The 26936-nt window shown below is 50.6% G+C and overlaps 1 protein-coding gene and 1 non-coding gene across 5 annotated transcripts in view; both read right to left on the bottom strand.

The window, feature by feature from the left end:
- LOC138952311 (poly [ADP-ribose] polymerase tankyrase-like) overlaps positions 1 to 26936 on the bottom strand; it is a 110104-nt gene that overhangs the window by 45035 nt on the left and 38133 nt on the right. For 2 of the 4 annotated variants that reach the window (XM_070323948.1, XM_070323951.1), the window contains 12 exons: positions 21466 to 21677; positions 20995 to 21094; positions 19084 to 19208; positions 18666 to 18713; positions 18199 to 18327; positions 17508 to 17657; positions 8999 to 9226; positions 7731 to 7905; positions 6912 to 7180; positions 6449 to 6537; positions 5734 to 5843; positions 4802 to 5027 (listed from right to left, as the gene is read on the bottom strand). In XM_070323948.1, coding sequence (XP_070180049.1) covers positions 4802 to 5027; positions 5734 to 5843; positions 6449 to 6537; positions 6912 to 7180; positions 7731 to 7905; positions 8999 to 9226; positions 17508 to 17657; positions 18199 to 18327; positions 18666 to 18713; positions 19084 to 19208; positions 20995 to 21094; positions 21466 to 21677 — 1861 coding nt within the window. The remainder of the gene's footprint in view (positions 1 to 4801; positions 5028 to 5733; positions 5844 to 6448; positions 6538 to 6911; positions 7181 to 7730; positions 7906 to 8998; positions 9227 to 17507; positions 17658 to 18198; positions 18328 to 18665; positions 18714 to 19083; positions 19209 to 20994; positions 21095 to 21465; positions 21678 to 26936) is intronic. The other 2 variants (XM_070323950.1, XM_070323949.1) reach the window with 2 other exon arrangements.
- LOC138954034 (5S ribosomal RNA) lies at positions 3307 to 3425 on the bottom strand. Its single transcript, XR_011451701.1, has one exon. It is a non-coding gene; the product is annotated as a 5S ribosomal RNA (ribosomal RNA).

The raw sequence follows: 26936 nt of genomic DNA, 5'->3' as shown, positions 1-26936 counted from the left end.
TGATCACGGAACAGGGCCAATAAAGTGGACCCGTGTTCCAATGGCCAATTCTGCCGCAGACGTCACGCACGATCGCACGGCATGCAAAGCCCGATCCACTCGAACCGTGTCAAGGACCCGAGTGGAATCGGACTCTGCCCGATCGGGAGGGTCCAACAGTGTGGACAGCGTGCTCATCCATGTCAAGGCCTGTGATTGGGCCTCGACTGTGGAAGAAACGGTGGCCTCAAGATTGTGGAACGAAGCAGAGCTCAGTTCCACCTTCTTGACCGAAGGCACCTCCCCAACGAACACATCACCGTCAGCCCCACCCTAAACACTCGAAGTCTGGAAAGTGAGAGTTCGAGAGTCAAAGGGAAAAGGGAGGGACGAAACAGATTGGACACGAGGAAACAGTGGAGGTGCGCCTCCCGAAGGAAAGCATGGCACTGAACCCGCGTCCTCCCGAGGAACATAGGTCGCGTTTGCACGTGAATCTGTACTCCTCAGGCGATGTGCTGCCGCTTCCACCGTGGCACTAAGACTAGGGTGGAACGCGAATTGCCGGCGGACGGATCGTTCATAAAACGAGCCGCCGGCAGACGCGGCGTGAGCCTCCCGCGCCCGGGCCGAAGCGGACTCAAAGGACGAGAGGGCGTCTCAGGGAAGGACGTCCTGAAACTGTTCAAACGTCCTTCTAGCTGTGCGAGGACGAGCCTCCTGCCTCTCGTCCTCAGACCCCGGGTCCAGGTCCTGTGTGTCAACACTAGACGACAGACGCTTAAGAGAGGCATCCGTGACGTCAAGACGCCGCGTGATGTCTGTCATGTACTGTTGCAAAGTACGAAGCATAGCTTCGGAAGTTCCATCAGAAACCGGCAAGGGTAGAGGATCAGTGTTAACCTCAGGGCGACCCTGATCCTCCTCCCTATCGTCCTCCGACTCACTCTCCTCTTCACTTCCCGACAACTCCTCAAAAGCAGGAGTGTAGGGAGCTTGAGGGGGAAGAGCCGAAAGCGATGAAGCAGGCTGTGAAGAAACGCCCACAGAAGCAAGAGGCCGCGAAGACCCCTGCCCCAAAGACGAAACGTCTCCAGCAGCCGAAGGGGGAGAAAAACAACAACCCTGCGACTGTTGGGTCAGCCCAGCCAACGAACCCCCGCCATTTATAGACTGAACAGGAACCCATCGGGTCTGATCAGAAAAGAAATGGTCCGGTCCGGTCGGGGGTGCCGATCCGGTCCGGTAGGGTGGTCCGGTGTTCCGGTCCGGTGCCGGACCATCCGGAGGTCCCGTTCGGCACCGAACCATCGTACCCACAGAAGTGTTCGGGTGGTTAGGTCCGGACGTGGACATACCGTACCATCCGGACCCGTGGTCCGGTATGGTCCGGTTCGGTGCCAGACCATCCAGACCAACAGAGGTGGTCGGGTGGTCCGACACCGGGCCATCCGGACCCGTAGGTCCGGACCCGTAGGTCCGGTACCATCCGAAGGTCCTGTTCGGCACCGAACCATCCGTACGCACAGAAGTGTTCGGGTGGCTCGGTCCGGGCGTGGACGTACCGTACCATCCGGACCCGTAGGTCCGGTTCGGTGCCAGACCATCCGGACCAACAGAGGTGGTCCGGACCGGTCCGGTAGGGTGGTCCGGTGTTCCGGTCCGGTCCCGTACCATCCGGAGGTCCCGTTCGGCACCGAACCATCCGTACCCACAGAAGTGTTCGGGTGGTTCGGTCCGGACGTGGACACACCGTACCATCCGGACCCGCAAGTCCGGTGGTCCGGTATGGTCCGGTGCCAGACCATCCGGACCAACAGAGGTGGTCGGGTGGTCCGGTCCGGACCGGACCACCGGTCCAGTACCGGACCATCCGGACCCGTAGGTCCGGTCCGGTCCCGCACCATCCGGAGGTCCCGTTCGGCACCGAACCACCCGTACCCACAGAAGTGTTCGGGCGGCTCGGTCCGGACGTGGACATACCGTACCATCCGGACCCGTAGGTCCGGTTCGGTGCCAGACCATCCGGACCAACAGAGGTGGTCGGGTGGTCCGGACCGATCCGATAGGGTGGTCCGGTGTTCCGGTCCTGTGGTCCGGTCCCGTACCATCCGGCGGTCCCGTACGGCACCGAACCATCCGTACCCACAGAAGTGTTCGGGTGGTCCGGTCCGGACGTGGACCTACCGTACCATCCGGACCCGTAGGTCCGGTATGGTCCGGTTCGGTGACAGACCATCCGGACCAACAGAGGTGGTCGGGTGGTCCGGTTCGGACCGGACCACTGGTCCGGTACCGGACCATCCGAACCCGTAGGTTCGGTCCGGTCCCGTAGCATCCGGAGGTCCCGTTCGGTACCGAACCATCCGTACCCACAGAAGTGTTCGGGTGGCTCGGTCGGACGTGGACATACCGTACCATCCGGACCCGTAGGTCCGGCATGGTCCGGTTCGGTGCCAGACCACCCGGACCAACAGAGGTGGTCGAGTGGTCCGGCCCCGACCGGACCACTGGTCTGGTACCGTACCATCCGGACCCGTAGGTCCGGTGGTCCGGTGTGTTCCGGTTCGGTGCCAGACCACCCAGACCAACAGAGGTGGTCGGGTGGTCCGGTCCCGACCGAACCACTGGTCCCGTACCGTACCATCCGGACCCGTAGGTCCGGGGGTCCGGCAAGGGCCAGAGGTACTGTCCCGCACCGGACCCTAAGGTCCGGTACGGTCCCGTACCATGGGTCCCGTCCGGACCAAACCCGGAGGTCAAGTCCAGTCGGGACCCGTGGGTCCGGTTCGATCCCGACCCGTAAGCCTGGAACGTTCCGGACCCTTGGTCCGGACCATCCGTCACCCGAACACCAGACGCTAAGGAATGGCGTGGGGTCAAGACGGTCCGGTCGGAGGTGTCGGTCTGAGCAACAGAAACAATGTTCCCGTCGCCCTGACCATTCGACAGAAGTACCACGTTCTGTCGAACACCTCCACGTCCAGTAACTAGTCGGCCGGAGCGTTTCATAGAGGGACAGCCACCAGTCACACGGACGTCAGAGGGAACCGTAGTAGCAGTGGTCGTAGGCACGAAGCCTGAAACCCCTGCCCCCACAGGACCGCCCTGAACGGGGTCAATTCGCATCCCAACCCCAGCGGGGAGGGAATTCAGAGACCCCGTCATCTCCTCCGATCTCCCCCCCCAGGAGGCCGAAACTACTGTCGAAACAGCAGCAGACGACCCAGCGAGGGAGTTCAGAGGAGGACCCGTGTCCCTCCTGGCTTCCACAGCGGTGGAAACCGAGGAGGGCACAGGAGAGGCACCGGAAAAGGAAGATTTTAATGCCAACTGCACCCGGTGTTCCCAGGCGGTCACCCATCCAAGTACTAACCGGGCCCGACGTTGCTTAACTTCGGTGGTCGGACGAGAACCGGTGTTTACAACGTGGTATGGCCGTTGGCTGTCAAAACCTGAGTCTCTCCAGTAGCCCCTAGATCGGATTCACCAACCCCCAAAGAGGGTTGGGAATCGACCTGCCCCCGGATTCGAGCCAGGGAGGAGAAGGAAACCTTCCCCCCAGGCTTGAAACCGGGAGGAGCTGAAGCCTGAGACTGAGGGCCGGACAACGGCGTCGAAGGGGGGGAAGCTTGTTCCACTGAAGGAGAAGGAGAAAGAAGCTTTTTCTTTCCCCTCGACCTTCCCCGAACCTTCGACGGCGCAGCCCCGCCCGAAGTCCCAGGCTCAAGCCCAGCCTGTTTGAGCAAGCTCGCATTGAGCTTGCTCAAACAGGCTTTCTCCGCCCTCCCTCGCCGCAAACGCAAAGCGTTTGGGGAGGGAGAGTCGGAGCGCCGAAAGATCCCCTTCTCCGTGCGTAAAACATGACGCTGGGCGCCCGGAGAAGGGTTGCCCCCGGCAGACTCTGGTTCCGTAGAACCAGAGCCCACAACAGGACGAGACATCCTACCTCGCCCTGTACGTACCCTTAAAGACCGAGAATTAACAAAATTCAAAGAAAATTTAGGTCAATACTCAAGTGAATGCGGCGAAACGAGAAGCAGACGACCGGTCACCACGAAGTAGGACGGGAGGCACGCCGAGTCCGCCACACAAAAACGGAGGCACAAGTTGAAGGAAACACAACGTAGCCTCAAGCCAGAAGTGGAATAACACACAATAATCCAACAGGTGATAGTCCACACAGAAAAGAAGCCTCTTAGTCCAAAATAATCCGGGAGCGTAGCAGAAACACAGCCGGTCTGACACGCGCGAAAAAAGAAAGAGGACGCGCCACCTACATCCTGTAAGGGGGAAGCACTCGGACAGTGCTTGGGATCCACGGTGGCGCATGGTTATGGGAGATAATTGTACCCACTCAGCGTTTTGTCCAATTTTTTCGGCCTATAATAGATAATGTGCAAGAATAGTACTGTCGAGGTAAGTGTTATATTGACAAGGGGGCAACGTACGGTACGAAGACGCAGTGTATGGGCATGACACCCTTGTTGGTCTTAGCGTTATGGACAGAAAAGGGGGCAACGTACGGTACGAAGACGCAGTGTATGGGCACGGCACCCTTGTTAGTCTTAGCGTTATGACAGAAAAGGGGGCAACGTACTGTACGAAGACGCAGTGTATGGGCATGACACCCTTGTTGGTCTTAGCGTTATGACAGAAAAGGGGGCAACGTACGGTACGAAGACGCAGTGTATGGGCATGACACCCTTGTTAGTCTTAGCGTTATGACAGAAAAGGGGGCAACGTACTGTACGAAGACGCAGTGTATGGACATGACACCCTTGTTGGTCTTAGCGTTATGAGAGAAAAGGGGGCAACATACTGTACGAAGACGCAGTGTATGGGCATGACACCGTTGTTGGTCTTGGCGAAGACGTCAGCTTTGTTGGACAAGAGAAACTCCTCCAGAGCTGTGCTGCTGTTGGCGTCACCGCTGTTCTCGGTGACCGCGATGTGTAGCGCGGTAGTGTTGTCCTTGGCCTTGTCGTTCACGCTCAGGCCTTTCTGCACCAACTCCTTCAGCAGCTCTATCACTTCCGCTTCTGAACCTGAAAGAATTCCCGCAGTCTGTGTTGAGACCTGCCAACCCTTGTGAAGCCTCAGAGTGTAGCAATTTGGATTTTGTGACCGCTACAATGAGTACCAGGGCTCAAAGAAAGAGGGAACTATTGCATGCTTGTGATTATTTCATTAAGCGTAGCAATCTTTAGCATAACGCAGCAATTGCTCTGTGTGTTTATCGCCAAGGCGCACAAGAACGTTGCTTGGCTAGGCTATGATGACTTTTGGTCCAGAAATGCTACATTGGTATATCTTCTTGTCCTTTGGCAATTCCCTTAAAGACATTCGTGCGACTACCCCTGGTAGCGTGCAACAGAATTGCGCTATCCAATCCCCCCCCTCCTCAATGCGTGTTTCCGTGCTCTCCAAGCCCCGAGACTTTTGCTGTGAGCCAGGGATCTGTATCATGTGAATGCCTGCACACGGGGGTGTTCCGAGCCCAAGGAGAGAGAGTCTACACATACTTGACTCTGTAAAATAATCCCTTGCCGAATGTGGGGATCAAATCCACAGGGTGTGTGTGTGTGTGTGTGTGTATGTGTGTGTGTGTGTGTGTGTGTGTGTGTGTGTGTGTGTGTGTGTGTGTGTGTGTGTGAGAGAGAGAGAGAGAGAGAGAGAGAGAGAGAGAGAGAGAGAGAGAGAGAGAGAGTGAGAGAGAGAGAGAGAGAGAGAGAGAGATAGAGATGGTCTTACTCCTGTCGTAGGCCAGGTAGTGCATCAGAGTCTTGTTGCTTTCAGGCTCCACAGCCTTTGCATTGGCGCCGTGCTTGAGGAACAGCCTCACAAGGGCCAGATCCTTGCGCCTGCAAAAACTACACTTTTAACTATTTGTTTATATTTGATCAGGTATGACATCATTGTAAAAATCCTGTAAGCATGCCCTCTCCTCCGGAATAAAAGAATAATAAAATGAAAATAAAAATACAGAAAATTATGCAATCATTGGATCTCAGGAATAATTTCTGGAGATGTGAAAATGCCAAATTTGCGTCCTATTTATTGGTTACACAACACCAGCCATTTGAAGTCTATGTTTACTAAAGTTTCTTAACAAAAGATGGGCAAAACATCACAGCAGCCCTTAAATAGCTCCAGGGAAAAGCATTCCTAAATAGTTGTAACTTGTTTGTCATTAATAAAAACAATGTTGCAACAAGACACAATCTAACCCGTCTGAAACGCAGAACATTGTTCAAAATTATGAAATTCTGCCTGGAGACTTAAGTACCTCTGACCGCTCCATTGTTGACTTCAACATCCTCGACGATGTCTTAATCAGGAAAACCAATAACTGCGTTAATGGCTATGAATTTACACGAAGAGTTGCGTGCACACAGGGAAAATAGTTTTAAATGGCTGTCAATACTAGCTGTTGTAATCACAAGCAAGTCAGGGACTAAAGACTTACATGGCCAGCCACAGACAGGGCGTGATGCGCCCTTCCTTTGCTTGGTACATATGTTTGAAGGAAACGTTGGGGTTCGCTCCTTTGGTCAACTGAAATATTAAAGTAACAAGATCAAAGAAAGAACACATACACACACACACAAAAAGAAGAGTAGGAAAAGTCTCACACTTTGAAAACTTGTAATAGCTCACGCCAAAAATCATCAACAATTGCACTAGGTTCTATTTCCAGTTGTTTGAATTGAATCTGGAAAGCAAGCAGAAAATTTGCAAGAAGAACAAACCAGGAATTCTGTCAATTATCAAAAATGTAACAACAGTTTCACAGCCACAGCCACATTATTCATCCTAACAAAACACACACACACACACACACACACTCTCTCTCTCAAACAAAAGAGCAAATATAACAAAACAAAAACCGATCAGCTAACTCTGAAGACTGAACACACACCCAAGCTTACCAGGATTTTCACTTTCTCAGCATTGCGGCTGTGAGTGGCGAGGACAAGAGGAGTGTTGCCCTCCTTGTCCCCCAGTTCTAAGTTAGGCTTGAAGCGCAGGATGAGCGCTAGGCCCGGGTGTTTGATCTCCTCCTCGTCTTCTGTGATGGGCAATTCCACGGCACAGCTCACCATCATGTGTGTGGCCGTGTACTTGCCTAGTGACAAAGGCATGTTATCAGATTGGCTTCCCGCATGATTCCGGCCTACATTTGCAGTGCCACACATGCCTGGAATAGAGACAGGTTACGATGAAGAGATCTTATTCTCTGTATCACACCTGTGTTTGGTTAGATTCTAAGCATGGGGATATGATAAATGCATCTTTTCACATTGCAAATCTAAAATAGACACACTACCAACATAGATCTCTTTAAATTCAATCTTTTGTAACTGTTCAGCCACTCTTCCCGAGATATAAAATATGATGAGCACACAGATCCCTTTATATTACATATCAGAAACAAACAAGGCTGCCAACGTTGCAAAATCAATTAAAAGTGAACATGGCCAAACTCTGTAAAAGCTATTCCACAAACAAAATCTTTTTTCTTACACCACATTTAAGAGATCATAAAAGTCAGCTGTCTTCTTTGCAGTGCATCAAGACTTTACAGAAGAACAAACTTCTGTGGAGATTACTTTCACAAAAGACTGAAAGCTCAAGGCAGAAGTTCTGAATGAACCTGCACTTTTTCTTCTCTGTTGTACAAACATTCTTCTTTACTCAACAACGGCTTCAACAAAATAGAATGCATATTTTTTTCTCATGACAAATACCTTCAGCTGCGTAAACAGGCTCCTTGGTATCAGGAAGGATCTTTCCCTTGACGGACGCATTGACGTCAGCCCCGGCCACTTCTAACAGGGCCTGGATGAAATCACGCCCGTTCTGCTGCTCGCTCTCTACCTGGTTCTTCACTGGATTCCTGGGCACCTGGTAGGTTCTGTACACCTGTAACAGAGCATTCATTGGGGTTTAGCTGTAGGTGGTAAGTGAACATTTTGTAATCATTTCGGCCGTCATTTTAAATAGAATATGGCTTTTTACCATTTCTAAAACTCACTGAAGAAGTACAAATTCATCTCATGAAAAACATTCTACCTTTTATGAAGCTGAAACGTTTTGCAGGCATGGGAATTGAAAATTGTAAAAAAGGCGGAAAACTTATAACTGAAGACGCGAAGCGTCAAGTCGACGGCGCGAAGCGCCTAGCCTTACTAGGGGGGTCCGGGGGCATGCCCCCCCGGAAATTTTTTTTCTCCAAAGAACCCAGATGGTGCAATCTGGTGTCATCTGAGCTCCAAGTTTGCCATTAAATTCTGTTTTTAGAATCAGAGTTTTTAGTACAAAAATGTACCAAATTTTGCTTACATGTATTATATATGGTTTAACTTTGTAAAAAAAATTATCTGTTGAGACAAACAGGAAAATGTAACTTGTAACACAATCTGTGCAATCTGGTTTACTTTCAAACATAATAGTTCAATAACTGAGGCGGGCGGTAGCAGTGCGTGAACAAAGTACGGAAAGTTTTCGCGGGCTTTTGCGCAAAGGCCAAAGTAACCGGTGCTTTTTTTGTGTGCCTCCCCCCTTTATTTTTTCGGCGGACACTTTTGCATTTTCGGCGGAACAAAAAAAAAATTCGGCGGAAATCCGCCATTCGGCGGACAATTCCCATGCCTGGTTTTGCTGTAAAGATCTAGGTGAAAGAGAAAACTTTTGCTTTGCATGATTCTAAATCATGACTGAACTGTCCCAGCTAACCCCTTAGCATTTGCATACAGCTACACCTTCATGTACCCAATAGGACGGAACATTTGCAATCTTGTCACTTCGTGATCAAGAAGTGTTAAAAACCATTCCAGCCAGTACTTGTTCAAGAGGCACTTTTCCAGTGTTATGGTAAACGACATAAAAGCTAAGATAAGACTTGCTACAAAAATAGATCTTTTACTCGAGTTCCAAATATTTTGACAGCTCATCACATTTTTTTTAAACATGTTTCTAGTAAGAACAAATCTGGCTGGCGCCTGTCATTACTAACCTGGCAGGCACGAAGCAAGGGAGTGAAGCCCAGGAAGTCAGACTCTCCGGCCATTTTCTTGAGGGCCTCCTTGAGACTGTGGCGAGCGTCTGTGGAGGGCTGTGTGCTGCTGGCATCCCCCGCGCCACCAGGGACCTGATCCACCTCCATCTTCTCCTGCCCCGTGGCGCCCCCTGTGCTCTTCTGGTCCCCGCTCGCTGGGGGAGTCTGTTGACAGCGCTGGTCACGCTTCAATCACATCCTTGGTAAATGTGCGTCTCTGACATGCTACTGTGAAACCCCCTTTCAAGACCTCACGTCTTAAAAAGGTGGGAGTCTCAAAATGGGGGTACGTTTACACAGGTTATCAACAGAAAATCTGAGGAAATCAGGTCTTAAAAAGGTGGGAGTCTCAAAATGGGGGTACGTTTACACAGGTTATCAACAGAAAATCTGAGGAAATCAGGTCATAACAAGAAGGGCAAAGCCCATACGACTCACATGCTTGACCTCGACCTTTAGGGTAACTAAACCTAGCAATGACATCATACACTAAGAACTGCTTTACACATTTTTCCTACCAAAATACATGTGACCTTGACCCACGGTCAAGGTCATCCAAGGTCATGCAACACAAAGCTGTTAATTCAAGACATAGGAAGTACAATGGTGCTTATTGGCTCTTTCTACCATGAGATATGGTCACTTTTAGTGGTTCACTACCTTATTTTGGTCACATTTCATAAGGGTCAAAGTGACCTTGACCTTGATCATATGTGACCAAATGTGTCTCATGATGAAAGCATAACATGTGCCCCACATAATTTTTAAGTTTGAAACAGTTATCTTCCATAGTTCAGGGTCAAGGTCACTTCAAAATATGTATACAATCCAACTTTGAAGAGCTCCTGTGACCTTGACCTTGAAGCAAGGTAAACCAAACTGGTATTAAAAGATGGGGCTTACTTTGCCCTATATATCATATGTAGGTGAGGTATTCAATCTCAAAAACTTCAGAGAAAATGGGAAAAATGTGAAAAATAGCTGTTTTTTAGACAACATGTATGGCCCCTGCGACCTTGACCTTGAAGCAAGGTCAAGATGCTATGTATGTTTTTTGGGGCCTTGTCATCATACACCATCTTGCCAAATTTGGTACTGATAGACTGAATAGTGTCCAAGAAATATCCAACGTTAAAGTTTTCCGGACGGACGTCCGGACGGACGACTCGGGTGAGTACATAGACTCACTTTTGCTTCGCATGTGAGTCAAAAAGGTGGGAGTCTCAAAATGGGGGTACGTTTACACAGGTTATCAACAGAAAATCTGAGGAAATCAGGTCTTAACAAGGTGGGAGTCTCAAAATGGGGGTACATTTACACAGGTTATCAACAGAAAGTCTGAAAAAGCAAGGTTTTGAAAGGGGGAGGTCTCAATTTTGGGGGGTCTTTTCAGGGGGCTCCACTGTACTGGATATAATGAGTTTGCTGTTTCCGGACTCATTTCATGTCTGCTGACACATTTCATATTTGAATGAGCCTGTTTTAAATGCGTCTTCAATATGATACTGAGAATAATGGTCCTGGACTAAGTGAAAACACATGCAAAAATACACGGCTGTACGGAAGCTCAAAGATAGGTGGTTAACCTTTGAAAGTCAACCTACCCAATAGTCCTTTTTGGCTTACAACTGATGAATAGCAAGGCAATATGTAAGACAGCTAAATGCAGTAACCTGCCCTAACTTGAAGCTTTGTGGCAAAAAAATGACAAAACATTAGCCTCCGATTTATAAATTATATAGAAGTCCAACATACATTTCAACATTGAACAGGGAGAAGTGTACAAAGTTTTGAAGTCCCACTTCATCTCACTGTCTCAGATCTGGTGCCCTTTTTGTTGTTGAAATCAATTGATTAGGCCAAAAAGAAAAATATGTCCGTTTCCGGTAACCCGACCGACCCTATTTTTAAGCGCCGACCCTAAAGGTTTTTTTTCGCTTTTCGCACAAAAAACCCCACAAATGTAAGGCTTCTTTTTAAGCCTACTGTCTATATGATACTTACCGAGACAGTACTATTCTTGCACATTATCTATTATAGGCCGAAAAAATTGGACAAAACGCTGAGTGGGTACAATTATCTCCCATAACCATGCGCCACCGTGGATCCCAAGCACTGTCCGAGTGCTTCCCCCTTACAGGATGTAGGTGGCGCGTCCTCTTTCTTTATGAGCTGCAGACCCTCAAAAAGCCCATAACATATCAAGAGGGGAGGCGGGAGGGAAACTCTAATAGTACTGTCTCGGTAAGTATCATATAGACAGTAGGCTTAAAAAGAAGCCTTACAGTCAATATAACACTTACCTCGACAGTACTATTCTTGCACAGAATACCAGAGTGGTGTGAGGGTGATATGTAGAGTATTAAACTCCTTAATCAAAATCACTTAAATCCAAGGATTAAGATACCCAGGCAATTTTCGAACAGTACTACCGTAAAAGAAAATATACCCAAGAAACATACCTTAGACTGACGTGACCATGCTAGCAACCACTGCTGTGTGGTGAACTCAATGTCAAAGTCCAGGCCACTCAAAGCTTGAATACCACTGAGTCTACGGCAAGTGGCTAAAGCGATGAGGAACAATTAGTCTTAAAAATCAGCAACTTGATACTGATGCCTGCCAGGGGTTCAAACTCATTGCTACGCAGGAGTTTGAGGACCAGAAAGACATCCCCCTTGGGAAATGAAACCAGAGGTTTAGACACCGCTGCATTGCTAATACCCGAAAGGACATTAGCGATGAGGGAGGACCTGATCAAGTGTTCAGTTCTGCGACCAGTAGCGGCCGCAATCGTGGAAGCGATGGCAGATCTGTATCCAAGAAGAGTCTTAGAAGAAAGACTCTTCTTTTGATACACTTCCACCAGGAAGTTGGCCAAGTCCTGTGTTGAGGGATAAAGCGGCTTTATCCCCTTGGACAAGGCGAAGGTGGCCCAAGCTCTCCAGCGTAAGTCGTAGAGCTGATTAGTTGATCGCCTCTTAGCGTTCAAGGAAAACTCTACTGAACTCTTGTGCAATCCTAGTGCAAGCAGTTTGGAGCGCACAAGAGCCATGCGGTCAAGCACAGACTCTCTGGACGTGGATGAGGGAGGCATGATCGAGGCTGGAGCAGACCTCCCCCGTCCAGATCCAGAGGTAGAGGGTCTACGTGGGTGAGACCGCGAAGATCTGGAAACCACGGAGCTGTTGGCCAGTAAGGCGCGACCAAAATCAGTCTTGGTCGTTCCTGCAGATATTTTGCCAGCACCCTCGGAATCAGAGATGTCGGGGGATAGGCGTAAGCATCGAGGAGCCTCCACAAGAGAGTGAATGCGTCCAAGTGGAACGCATTCATGTCTCGAAAGGGGCTGACGTACCTGGGAAGCCGAGCGCTGAATCGAGTTACGAACAGATCGATCAGAGGACGGTCCCACCTTGCCCACAGACGCTGTAGAACGTTGTGAGCGATGGTCCATTCTGTGGAGAGAACCTGATCGCCCCGACTGAGAATGTCGGCCAGGGCGTTCAGTTTCCCCGGAACGAACTGGACTGACATCCGGACCTGATTGGTCTGGCACCAGAGCAGAATCTCCTCCGCCAACAGGGAGAGGGACCGAGAATTGGTGCCCCCCTGGTGGCGAAGGTAAGCTAAGCATGTGGTGTTGTTGTCCCCGTTGAAAATCAGAGGGGCCAAGGACAGGCCGAATGGGAGGGCCCGAAACTCGAACACCGTGCCCTCCCAAACGAACCAGAGCAGATGTCGGTACCCCAGGGCCACCAGGATGTGGAAGTAAGCATCCTGGAGGTCCCAGACATGGCCCAATCGTTTGGCCGGATGGCCAACCGGACCGACGAAGGGGTTTCCATCTTGAACTTGCACCTGTGAAGGTACAAGTTCAAGGTGGAGAGGTCCAACACCGGCCTGAACCGGCCGTCCTTTTTGGGGACGGTGAACAGGCGGGAGCAGAACCCCAGAGAAGGCTGAGAAAGGGGGTAGACCGCCTTCTTCTCGACCAACGAGTTCACCTCGTCCTGAAGAGCCTGCCATCTGGCAGGCTCTCGAGGAGGGGGGAACGTCCAAGGTAGAGCGGACAATGGAGGTTGTGACGACAGCGGTAGAGAAAACCCCGACCACACCACCCTCAAGAAAAACTGGTTGGAGACCAGTCTGCCCCACATGCCGCGGGCCCGAAAAAAGGAAACCGCCGGACGAAAGAGGGGCAACTTGAGGGGGCGTCAACGTAGGGCCGGGACTCACTGAAAATTCTGCTGGCGGGCAGGCGCAGGCTTGCGACCACCCCCCCTGGTGGTGCTGCTTCCCCTTACCTGTCTGAGCACCCTTCGTCTTGCTTGGGAACGCAACAGGCGCCTAAGAGGAGGAAGAAGGAGGCAGTGAAACTGGCTTCTTCTTCTTCTTCTGAGGCTGGGAGCTGGAGGTGACTGTAGCACTTCTCTTACTCCCCGCCGCCGTCGCCGAAGCAGCGAGGCCAACCATCAGAGAATCAGTGTTCCTCTGGCGTGTGGACTCCACCACAGAACGAACAGTGTCCGGATGAAAGAGGGAAGAAGGCTGAGGAAACGTGTTCCTCAGACTCTTCCTCATATCCGGAGGCACTATAGAAGTAGGCAGAAAATGATCACGGAACAGGGCCAATAAAGTGGACCCGTGTTCCAATGGCCAATTCTGCCGCAGACGTCACGCACGATCGCACGGCATGCAAAGCCCGATCCACTCGAACCGTGTCAAGGACCCGAGTGGAATCGGACTCTGCCCGATTGGGAGGGTCCAACAGTGTGGACAGCGTGCTCATCCATGTCAAGGCCTGTGATTGGGCCTCGACTGTGGAAGAAACGGTGGCCTCAAGATTGTGGAACGAAGCAGAGCTCAGTTCCACCTTCTTGACCGAAGGCACCTCCCCAACGAACACATCACCGTCAGTCCCACCCTAAACACTCGAAGTCTGGAAAGGGAGAGTTCGAGAGTCAAAGGGAAAAGGGAGGGACGAAACAGATTGGACACGAGGAAACAGTGGAGGTGCGCCTCCCGAAGGAAAGCATGGCACTGAACCCGCGTCCTCCCGAGGAACATAGGTCGCGTTTGCACGTGAATCTGTACTCCTCAGGCGATGTGCTGCCGCTTCCACCGTGGCACTTAGACTAGGGTGGAACGCGAATTGCCGGCGGCCGGATCGTTCATAAAACGAGCCGCCGGCAGACGCGGCGTGAGCCTCCCGCGCCCGGGCCGAAGCGGACTCAAAGGACGAGAGGGCGTCTCAGGGAAGGACGTCCTGAAACTGTTCAAACGTCCTTCTAGCTGTGCGAGGACGAGCCTCCTGCCTCTCGTCCTCAGACCCCGGGTCCACGTCCTGTGTGTCAACACTAGACGACAGACGCTTAAGAGAGGCATCCGTGACGTCAAGACCCCGCGTGATGTCTGTCATGTACTGTTGGAAAGTACGAAGCATAGCTTCGGAAGTTCCATCAGAAACCGGCAAGGGTAGAGGTTCAGTGTTAACCTCAGGGCGACCCTGATCCTCCTCCCTATCGTCCTCCGACTCACTCTCCTCTTCACTTCCCGACAACTCCTCAAAAGCAGGAGTGTAGGGAGCTTGAGGGGGAAGAGCCGAAAGCGATGAAGCAGGCTGTGAAGAAACGCCCACAGAAGCAAGAGGCCGCGAAGACCCCTGCCCCAAAGACGAAACGTCTCCAGCAGCCGAAGGGGGAGAAAAACAACAACCCTGCGACTGTTGGGTCAGCCCAGCCAACGAACCCCCGCCATTTATAGACTGAACAGGAACCCATGGGGTCTGATCAGAAAAGAAATGGTCCGGTCCGGTCGGGGGTGCCGATCCGGTCCGGTAGGGTGGTCCGGTCCGGTGCCGTACCATCCGGAGGTCCCGTTCAGCACCGAACCATCGTACCCACAGAAGTGTTCGGGTGGTTAGGTCCGGACGTGGACATACCGTACCATCCGGACCCGTAGGTCCGGTGGTCCGGTTCGGTGCCAGACCATCCAGACCAACAGAGGTGGTCGGGTGGTCCCGCACCGGACCATCCGGACCCGTAGGTCCGGACCCGTAGGTCCGGTACCATCCGGAGGTCCTGTTCGGCACCGAACCATCCGTACGCACAGAAGTGTTCGGGTGGTTCGGTCCGGGCGTGGACGTACGTACCGTACCATCCGGACCCGTAGGTCCGGTTCGGTGCCAGACCATCCGGACCAACAGAGGTGGTCGGGTGGTCCGGACCGGTCCGGTAGGGTGGTCCGGTGTTCCGGTCCGGTGTTCCGGTCCGGTCCCGTACCATCCGGAGGTCCCGTTCGGTACCGAACCATCCGTACCCACAGAAGTGTTCGGGTGGCTCGGTCCGGACGTGGACACACCGTACCATCCGGACCCGTAAGTCCGGTATGGTCCGGTTCGGTGCCAGACCATCCGGACCAACAGAGGTGGTCGGGTGGTCCGGTCCGGACCGGACCACCGGTCCAGCACCGGACCATCCGGACCCGTAGGTCCGGTCCGGTCCCGCACCATCCGGAGGTCCCGTTCGGCACCGAACCACCCGTACCCACAGAAGTGTTCGGGTGGCTCGGTCCGGACGTGGACATACCGTACCATCCGGACCCGTAGGTCCGGTTCGGTGCCAGACCATCCGGACCAACAGAGGTGGTCGGGTGGTCCGGACCGATCCGGTAGGGTGGTCCGGTGTTCCGGTCCTGTCCCATACCATCCGGAGGTCCCGTACGGCACCGAACCATCCGTACCCACTGAAGTGTTCGGTCCGGACGTGGACCTACCGTACCATCCGGACCCGTAGGTCCGGTGGTCCGGTATGGTCCGGTTCGGTGACAGACCATCCGGACCAACAGAGGTGGTCGGGTGGTCCGGTACCGGACCATCCGAACCCGTAGATTCGGTCCGGTCCCGCACCATCCGGAGGTCCCGTTCGGTACCGAACCATCCGTACCCACAGAAGTGTTCGGGTGGCTCGGTCCGGACGTGGACATACCGTACCATCCGGACCCGTAGGTCCGGCATGGTCCGGTTCGGTGCCAGACCACCCGGACCAACAGAGGTGGTCGAGTGGTCCGGTCCCGACCGGACCACTGGTCCGGTACCGTACCCTCCGGACCCGTAGGTCCGGTGTGTTCCGGTTCGGTGCCAGACCACCCAGACCAACAGAGGTGGTCGGGTGGTCCGGTCCCGACCGAAACACTGGTCCCGTACCGTACCATCCGGACCCGTAGGGCCGGACAACGGCGTCGAAGGGGGGGAAGCCTGTTCCACTGAAGGAGAAGGAGAAAGAAGCTTTTTCTTTCCCCTCGAACTTCCCCGAACCTTCGACGGCGCAGCCCCGCCCGAAGTCCCAGGCTCAAGCCCAGCCTGTTTGAGCAAGCTCGCATTGAGCTTGCTCAAACAGGCTTTCTCCGCCCTCCCTCGCCGCAAACGCAAAGCGTTTGGGGAGGGAGAGTCGGAGCGCCGAAAGATCCCCTTCTCCGTGCGTAAAACATGACGCTGGACGCCCGGAGAAGGGTTGCCCCCGGCAGACTCTGGTTCCGTAGAACCAGAGCCCAAAACAGGACGAGACATCCTACCTCGCCCTGTACGTACCCTTAAAGACCGAGAATTAACAAAATTCAAAGAAAATTTAGGTCAATACTCAAGTGAATGCGGCGAAACGAGAAGCAGACGACCGGTCACCACGAAGTAGGACGGGAGGCACGCCGAGTCCGCCACACAAAAACGGAGGCACAAGTTGAAGGAAACACAACGTAGCCTCAAGCCAGAAGTGGAATAACACACAATAATCCAACAGGTGATAGTCCACACAGAAAAGGAGCCTCTTAGTCCAAAATAATCCGGGAGCGTAGCAGAAACACAGCCGGTCTGACACGCGCGAAAAAAGAAAGAGGACGCGCCACCTACATCCTGTAAGGGGGAAGCACTCGGACAGTGCTTGGGATCCACGGTGGCGCATGGTTATGGGAGATAATTGTACCCACTCAGCGTTTTGTCCAATTTTTTCGGCCTATAATAGATAATGTGCAAGAATAGTACTGTCGAGGTAAGTGTTATATTGACAAACAAATATGAAGTCAAGTATACTTTATTTAGTTTCAATATATCTGGGTCAAAAACATGTGCTAAATAATTGTAAGTAAACTAAGGAAGCGTTAAAAAAAAAAAAAAAAAAAAAAACACGTAAAAAGACGTTAACAAAACGGAAGAAAAAGGTTTAAAAAAAAAATAAATAAAAATAAAAAATAAAAAATAAATAAAAAAATAACCGACCAACCCTATTTTTTTCGGCGATGTTACCGGAAACAGACATTTTTCTTTTTGGCCTTAAAAATTCCAAGTTACCAGAGCAAGCACTAAAGCAGTCAGGGTGTTGATTGTTTATATGTGACCAAGTAGGGGATGGTCTTATCTAAATGTTAAAGTCTGAGACAGTGATGCCAACAGAAAAGTTAACTCCACTCTTACCTGCCCGGCGAGAATAAGCAGGAGCTGGGTGAGAGATGTTTTGCAGCACTGCTCAGCCATTATGTGCAGCACGTTCTTCTCCTCCTTGTTCTTCTCTGTCGGTACTTCTCCACCCTGCTGCACCAACAGCTGCACTAGCTTCGAGTTCACCTGCACCCAACACAACACACTGTACATTTTAGGCACACTGGTGCACATGTACTGCTTGGTGTACATGCACTGAGGGAAGTGATTGGTATTGATTTTACAGACCTAATAAGTGTTGTCCAGCAAAAGCAGCCCGTGTAACACGCAATCAACAGAAACGAGCAAGGCTTCTGAACAGCAGCAGTAAAAATGGATTATTCTCAGACTGACAATGCATGTAGCTTCATCCTATCCCTAAGACATTGTATCCACACATGTAAATTGGAAAAACCAAGCTGTATTTCCACACCAAAGTTGCATAATTTCTTTTTTCTTTTTATTGAATTTTCTTTCATTATTCAGTACAATGTAGAACTGCTTGTGAAAAGAGAAAAACAATCTGTGAAATTTCATAGCAGTGCCAAGCTGCGCACAGGCAGTGGTACTACTTAACTCAAAGCAAGAGAAATGTATAAAACATCAACAAGTGCCAAGCCGGGCACAGGCAGTGGTACCAACTAACTCAAACCCTGTGAAATGCACAAAACAAGAAGTGTTGTCTGACCTGCTCGAGGGCGAGAGAGACTGGTGTCTTGCCCACGTTGGAGGCCTGAGACACGTCGCAGCCCCTGTCCAGCAGTATGTGAGCGATCTTCACGCTGGTCTCCATGGCTGAGTCACACACAGCCGGTGCCTGTAAGCAAACAAGACAGAATTAATCAAAACATGTTCTGTGCTTGTGCTTATTCTATCCTAGCTAACTTGCAAAGTTCACTCTGATGCAATATTCAACTGCTGAAGATGAGGTTTAGGTCCACACTACTTTTCTGTCCGCTCACTACTCAACCAGAATGAAAATAGTAGGGAGCTCTTTTCCACCACATTTTGTTCTTTGTTTTTCTACAATGCCTGAATCAATAATAATGACACTACAAGGTTATTAATAGACGATGTACGGTAATGACTTAACTTTTTCACATAAAATCACCCATGGTAATCGTAAAACACGGTCAAGCGACAGGGCTGACTTACCCACTGACTGCCTTTCAGCTTGATGTTGTTGGCACACAGGTGATGCAACTGGAAACAACAAAACAGGAACATCACAATTTGATTTATATGTAATTAATATTAGGGTCATGGAGGATACAAGCACTCTCCCATCGCCCTGTGAACCCATCAGATACACGCACACACACACACTCACTCAATAACAACAAGAATGTTTGTGATTACACAACTGAATGTATACTACCAAAAGGAAAGACTACGTTTATCACACCTGATACACAAAGCTACAGGGACAAACAGAGAGAGAGAGAGAGACGAAAGAATACACCACCGCAACATAACAGCTTACAGAACACCATGAACGCAAGTTAGCTATTGACTATTCAGATGTCACTGACGAGCAAGAAAAAATATCTCTGCCATTTTGTGCTGTACTCACTGCAGTGTATCCCTCGAGGTCTGGAATGGTGGGGTTGGCTTTCTTGTCCATCACCAGGTATTTGATCTGTTCGTCCAGACCTTTCTGGAGTTGACTGGACGCTGCAATGCTGACCAGCGTCATGCCTGTCACACACATCATAATTAAATAATAATAATGAACACTTATTGATCGCCCCATCTCGCCAGAGCTCACGGTGATGTACAAAAGCAAAATAGACTCTCACACACAAACACATTACACACACACATTCATCATAAAATTAATATAATACAGTGAGTTTAAAACAACATCCATCACTCTCAACACCACCAGCTCTTTATACACACAATGGTAAGAACATCCATCACTCTCTCTCAACACCACCAGCTCTTTATACACACAATGGTAACAGCATCTCTCTCTCAAGTTTGTTTTACATTTCTTCTTTCTACATACAGTAGTACATGGGTGAAAGCTATGAAAATCAAATTGACTGAAAATTTTTTGAGGCAGGGGTCCAGGGGCCGCCCAGGCCCTGGCGGGGTACGCATTATACATTGTGATTTTGTGGCCTTTCCTGGCAAAAAAATACACTTTTTGTCACTATCATGCAGGTCAAAAAAATACCTTCAGATTCTAATGATATGGTAAAAAGGGTAAACAAAATCAAAACAATTCACAGAAGTAATCATTTTTCTTTTGTATCTTTTCACACTTGCATCTTCCAACACAACGACACGGTTGATAACAATTAACATTGACAACAGCCAATTACTAAATGAAATAGAAACTGAACATCTGAACAACTGAAATAAAAGTTCGAAATATTTAATTATAAGAAGCAAACATTGCCAGACAGGCATTGAAATAAATGATGAAACAGAATGTCACACATGCAAACAGCATGATGTAGCACTGCACAAAGTAGCAACTAAGCAGTAGCATCTCTTATAGTGCAAAGTTCTCAAGGAAAAGCACTTGAGTTTCAAGCACCAAACTTATCACACACAGTTTTAGTTTCATGAACTCCAACCAGTCCCATCGCCATCTGTTGGCTAGACCAGCATCAATAAGATCTGTCCATGCGTTTTCCGCCAAAACCGGTATCTTTGTCGCAGAAATCGTGTCACCACTTCATAATGCCTGCCAAAACGCGAGAACTTTTTTTTATCGTGATGCAGAGCGAATACGAAAGCGAAGAAGCCTCACCTACGGGGTTTACCGCATAGCAGTTCAAAAACGCGTTCCGCTTAAAAATTAAAAAAAAAAAAAAAAAAAAAAGATTTTTCTTTTATTTTTTTTTAATAAAAATTGCGGATTGACGAAATTTCCATCAGACTTATTTTCAGATTGACGGATTTCAGTCAATTGACGGGCTACTTTCACCCATGGTAGTACATGCAATGTAAGGCCTCTCTGATGAGAGGACTCCTCCCAAGGAAGGACACCTTCCATATTTCATTTTCATTACATGTACTTAATTATCCTCTTGCTGGGAAATTCGTGTCGCTTCCTCCCAGTGGAAAGCTAGCAGCAACGATAGTCGTGCTACCCAGGTCTGTACGTGTTTAGGTGTAATCAGCCACCTGCATTTATGGCAGAATGACAGAGGTCTTTCATGTGCCAGTGTGGTGACATGGGGGTGGGATGTTGATACAGTTGACCCATATCTGTCCTGGCCTGGATTCAGACCCGTGACCCAAGGATCACAAGTCTAGTGCTCCACCAACTGAGCTACTAGCCCCCCTCACCCTCTTTGAGAAAAGTAATTTTCCTTGCAAAGTCTGCAAAATCAAATGTCCTTTTCAAAAAAATTATTTTCTGAAGGGTAAAAATAAGTTTGGGAGGAGAAAATACGGTCAGGAGGAACTCAAAACAATCTTATAAAGAGTACTGTCTGCAACCTGGGTGAACAGCAATGTAGTTTACCTTTCTCATCCTGGAAGTTAATGTCAGTGTCAGGCAGGTTGAGCAGGTAATCCACAATGCCAGGCTGACCCTTCAGGAAGGCAATAGCCAGCGGGGTAGTCTGCAAAAATAGTTATATTTGAGATATTTATAAATTGCTGTACTTTATGATGATAATTATGTTGGAGTTCTGGAAGTGTTTATCCAGTTCCAAGCATGGCAAAGCTTTGAAGTGTTCTGTAATAATTATTCCTTTTACTACGTATGAGGCAAATAGAAGTTGGACGAGACTTACCTTAAGTCGATATTTAACTGGAGTTGCCTCTTATGTTGTGGATGGAATAATAACATGCCCAACCCTTGCAAAGATTACAATTAGATTGAACACTTTTCTTGTCATAGCGTTGAAACTGAGGATTTACGGGATACGTCTCATCTAAAAGCATCACAAACACCTCAACTCCCATCTGCACATCCTGCCCCTGTGCTCACCTTCCAGTCATTGTCGCTGTTGTAGGTGGCCCCGGCGTCCTTGACCAGCAGTTTCAGACAGTGGTACCAGCCGAATGCGGCGGCGTAGTGCACCAGGGAGTTGCCCGACGAGTCTGTGCGGTTGGGGTCAGCGCCCAGGTACAGCAGGTAACTGGCCACGTTGGTGTTGCCATTGATGACAGCGTGCATCAGGGCTGACCGCTTCAGTTTGTCTGATCACAAAAGAAAACGACGACACTGCATGTTAAGCAAGGAAAAAAACAACAAATGTGTTACCGTTGATGACAGTGTGCATGACACATGTTGAAACAAGGGAAAAAACAACAGGTGTGTTACCGTTGATGACAGTGTGCGTGACACATGTTGAAACAAGGGAAAAATCAACAGACGTGTTGCCGTTTGTAACAGCGTGTGTCTAGGCTGACCGATTCAGTTTGTCTGAAAGTCGAAAATTTTTAATTAAATTTTGATTTAATATAATATACTTACCCAATTCTTATGAATGCATTGACTTTAGTCCCACATGCTAGATGTCGAAAAACCTCTCAAATTACCTGCCCTTAGTAGGGTGGTAACCAAGCTAAAAGCGACGCCATAGCCGTTGCTATGGCCTGACCTTGCTCGGTTACCCATAACACCCTGCGCACCACGTGAGCGCCAGCATCCGTAATAATCATTCGAGACTATTAGTCAAACAAACCCCCAAGGACATAATCCAGCGGGGACGGATGGGAGGGTATTAACTATAAGAATTGGGTAAGTATATTATATTAAATCAAAATTTAATTAAAAATTTTCGATTTAATCACATATTCTTACTCCAATTCTTATGAATGCAGATTCCTCCTAAAGGTGGAGGGAACCTACTTATGTCCTTGTAAGAACCTGCCCTGCAGCAACTAAAACCAGCAATGAACTGGAGCCGTCTAGCCGCGTGCAGGAGAAATCCCAAAGATAGAAACCGATGAACACATCATCTGACCTCCAGTAAGCCGTTTGCAAAGCTTCGCCTAGGCGACCAGAACGCAACACGGCAATAAATGTAGCAGAGCCCCTAGAGAGAGACAAATAAAAGATGTCTCTTTCGCTCCATTGTAAAGACATAAGAACCTGAGCTAAAGCTCGTGGTTCCAAAAGACAGTAACGTCAAAAAATGGATTAAAAAAGTCTAACCAGACAGTTAGAAAATCCGAATCTCCCGGAGCGAGAATCCTCCCAAGAGGAGGGAATCAAACACCAGAGGATATTGACCAGGTTTCTGAAATCCCAAAACCTGACCAAAAACCGTGAACAAACGGAACCAAAAGCCCTAAGGCTACATCCTCTGGCAAACCCCAAAAGCGCATGCGCCTCACTGCCCTATAGGGCTGAGGCCCAGAGTAAGTAGAACAAAGTCCCACGCGCTAAACAAGGGGGAGCCTCTAAACCTCGTAAAACAAGGTCCTTTGATCATGCCCACAAGAGCGCCATGAGCAACAGAAGAGAGGCCTATTTGTTTCAAAACAGCTGCGATAGCCGAGACGCCGGAACCTCAAAGAAGAGGCCCAGCTGCCCAAAGCCAAAAACTGAAACAGAGGTGAAAAACCACCTGGCTTGAGAGAGGGGCGCTAAGGAGTTGCACCCCCGCTCTAAATCCCCAATTGGCCAAAGAGGCCAAACAAGGAGCATACCAGATAAAGTGGAGGAAATATATGCTTCGTGCCCAAAGAACAGAGTAAGAACCCATGATCTACAACACAAACAGCACGCCTCCAGGCCCGTAAGCAGATGGGCCAACCCCTGAGCAAGCCCTGAGAGGACCTGTTGAGCGAGTCGGCCCGATCGCAGAGCTGGCCGGGGAGAAATTCCCCTGAGAAAATGATTTAGTGTGAAAACCCAATCAGAATCCCTTATACTCTGTCTGACAGGGAGTGAGAACTTGCTCACCCCAGCTAGTTCACATAAGAAGCAACAGACGAATTGCCCGAATGCAACAGGACATGCCTGTAAATAGCCAAAAAGGAAAGGTTAGTAGACTAAGAGCTACTGCTCCTAACCTCAGGCAAAAGAGAAGCCCAAGGATTCACGTCTACATCACAGCCTCAAGACTGCAATCGCCATTGCAGGCCCCATCTAGACGAAAACGCATCCAAAAAGCGGTCTAAGTCCAGGGGGAAACAAAGCTAGGGAAAAAAGTCCCCTGAGCGATCCAAAAGGATTCCAGCCACCTTCCGGCGTGGAGGAACCCACTCTGGAGGAGGACCCTCATGTCCCAGACCTGTGAGGCCGAACCCCCCAAAAAACTTGAGGAAAGACTAGAGGGCCAGCATAGCTATCGATACCGTCCGACCGAAGATCGGGTCTAAAGACCCCGCAGAGGCCTGCTCTCGTGCCAGTCTGGCAGTGAAAAGCGCTAAAAGCCTCCCTATTCTCTCTTGTGTGAAGAATAAACCTTCCAAGAGACAAAGTCGAACAGCATGCCCAGGTAAAAAACCTGGGATAAGGACAGCTCGGAATTTTGCCTGGTTACTGAGAGCACCAGGCAAAAAGCCTGGTTCAACACCAAAAGGAAGTGCAGCTGACAAGCTGATTGACCTTGAAAAAGCTCAACCAGCCCCCGAGATAGTCCAGAGACCAACCCCCCCAGAAACCGAGCCCTTTCCTGTGTGCAGAAACGCAGAAGGAAAGCTCATGTGAGAGCACCGAGGAAAATCTCAGCCAAAGCTGAAAGCTCTAGCCCATGCCGACCCACCTCCCGCAGAGAGGGAGGCGACACTGAACCAAAACACCCCTTTGTAACCGGGAGCGCATAAATGCGCTGCCAGAGGTCCACGAAGGAAGGGAAAGATTCCAACTATTGAGTAGGTCTTAACGACCCCCGAAAAAGCCTGACCCTTGCTTCCTGCAACCAGCATGAAATCAAACCCCTTGTAAAGGAAGGAGATCACACCAAGCAAAAATAGTGTGGGCCTAAAACGTCACCGAGAAACTTCTCCGCTCAGTGACGACCCTAGCCCAAGCTGCCAGCAGCCTGGCTAAAGCCTTACCCAAGGCATCCTCCCTAACCCAAAAGAGCGTTCAGGGAGGATAAGATTGCCTATAAGAAAGCACAGAAGAGAGTCTCAGCCAAAGCAGAAAACTCCAAACCATGCCATCCTAGCTCCTCAAGAGAGGAGAGGGAGGAGTAACATCATAAAAACTCCATGTTCCCTGTGGTCTGTAAGCGAAGCCAGAAACTAGCCCCTGGCAATAAAAAATGCGGATCAGACCCTGAGCCTGAAAATTCCCTGCTATCTTCTTCCGCACTAAAAGTGAGGACGAAGCAGCCTGAAACCCCGAAGCCAGCAGTCCCCTGCGTATAAAGCAGCGGGAAAGGTGTAGGATGAAGACCACTATCCTAAGGTGCGGAACAAGCCAAAAGTGTGGCATGTGGCAGGCAATCACCGGAGACTCAGCAAATGAAACAAATTGCGAGAAAGCCTGTGAAAACCCAAAGCCATCCCGGAAGAGGAAGGAAGAGAGACACCCCCAACCTATCCGGGACAAAGTAAACTGCAACAGCAGCCGCTCTATGTATGGGAAGCCTACAACCAGTAGGCAACCCTATACACTCCCCCTCCTCCAACAAGGAGTCCGAACCTAACCACCAGTTGTGTAAAACACAAAAGGAGGGGAGACCGGGGAGGTCGCGCACTAAATACTCCTGCCGATAACACCGCCAAGAGTGTGGATGAAAAGCGTGATCAGTCTCTGACTGCCAACCCAAAACCGCCCACCTGAACAAGAGGTGGGGGGAAGAGGGGTTGGTAACTGGCACAGATCTCTGCCGAGAAGGAGATAGAGTGGAGAAACAAGACAAAGCCGGGCCCGGCGCATCTTACCCCACCCACTGTGCGAGAGAAGCATCCCAGTGCTAAGAACCAGACTACCTGGTTTGAACCACAACTCACCCCAAGTGGGGAGGGGGGTGGTCCAGCACAGCCGCAACCCCTAGAGGGGGTAAGGACTGAAACAGAGAAACGGCCGTAAACGGCCGATCCTCGCTCGTCCACCTGCCAAAGCCAAGTAGCCCTATCACTCACCCACCCCTAGGAGGGGGGGGGGGTGACCTATGCTGGCTAAGGACAATGACCACTGGCCAGGTGATACTATAGCCGAGTCCCCGCAGACCATTGTGAATACAAAGAATGGGAGACTGGAGAGAAAGAGTATATTCTGTCTCCGCCTGTCCCAGGTAGACAGCCGGCACAGCCCGTGCAGAGAACAAAACGGAGCAAAGCTCATTGTTCCCTGACCACTGTGCGAGACACCCTGCCGAGAACAAAAGAGAGTCAAGCTCATTGTTCCGCGACCGCTACCCGCGACGAGCGCGGGCAGCTAACACAGCCACCTGTCCCAAATGGAGCAGAGAAGGAGTATGTAACGTAGCCTGGAAAGCCGTACATAGCACCCCCGCTGTGTAGAAAGGCCTCGATAGAAGAGGAGAACGATTGACAGGCCAGGACCATAGAGGCACAGACTGTGAAGACAGTCTAACAGCGCCCACCCCGTCCAACCCAGAGGGAGGGAAAGGGTGGACCCGCGACAAGCGCGGGCAGCTAACACAGCCACCTGTCCCAAAAGGAGCAGAGAAGGAGTATGTAACGTAGCCTGGAAAGCCGTACATAGCACCCCCGCTGTGTAGAAAGGCCTGAGCCACTCCATGCCCCAGATGGGGAGGGGGGTGGCTCGTCACAGCAGTAAGAGCGACGGAGAGAGACGAACCGAGCAACGGCCGACCCCCCTCCGTCCACCTGCCGTAGTCCTATAGCCCACCGCCCGCCCACCCCGATAGGGGAGGCGAACGATTGTCGGGCCAGGACAATTGAGGCACAGACTGTGAAGACAGTCCAACAGCGCCCACCCCGTCCAACTCAGAGGGAGGGAAAGGGTGGAACGCTACTCCAGCCCCCACCCGATCCCGCCCGGTGGGCGGGAAAGAGTGAGCCACCGATACCCCCCCCCCCCATCCTGCCCCAAATGGAGCAGAGAAGGGGTATGTAACGTAGCCTGGAAAGCCGCCACCCGAACGCGCCCGGGGGGCGGGAAAGGGTGGGAAGCTAACACGGCCCCCTGCCCGCAAAGGGCAGAGTGGGACAAGCCCTGGCCGTGACTTACCGTGCCCCCCCACTCCCCCTTCCTCACGGTAAGGGGGCTGCATGACCGACCCAGCAGTGCTGTTTTAAAGCAAGCCGAGCGGCCAACGCAGGCGGGGAGCCGGCCCCCTCTCCTAAAGGAGAGAGTGCTCGCGAACAACCCAGTCTACCAGTGGCAGAAAGGACTGAACCGAACTGGCCATTTGCACCAGACGACGGTGCGAAGCAGGAACGCCCCCCCTATCCCCCCCCATAGGCGGGGGGCTGCGTAACACACTGTGAAGTACCGGCGGTAATCAGAGTGGTTAGACGCAGGCAGGGAGCAGGCCCCCCCTCCTAAAAGAAAGGGGTGCTCGA

This window comes from Littorina saxatilis, linkage group LG17 (genome assembly GCF_037325665.1).
Source record: "Littorina saxatilis isolate snail1 linkage group LG17, US_GU_Lsax_2.0, whole genome shotgun sequence".
Taxonomy (NCBI): domain Eukaryota; kingdom Metazoa; phylum Mollusca; class Gastropoda; order Littorinimorpha; family Littorinidae; genus Littorina; species Littorina saxatilis.
The sequence above is the reverse complement of the archived record's forward strand: the minus strand, read 5'-3'. Positions and strand labels throughout refer to the sequence as shown.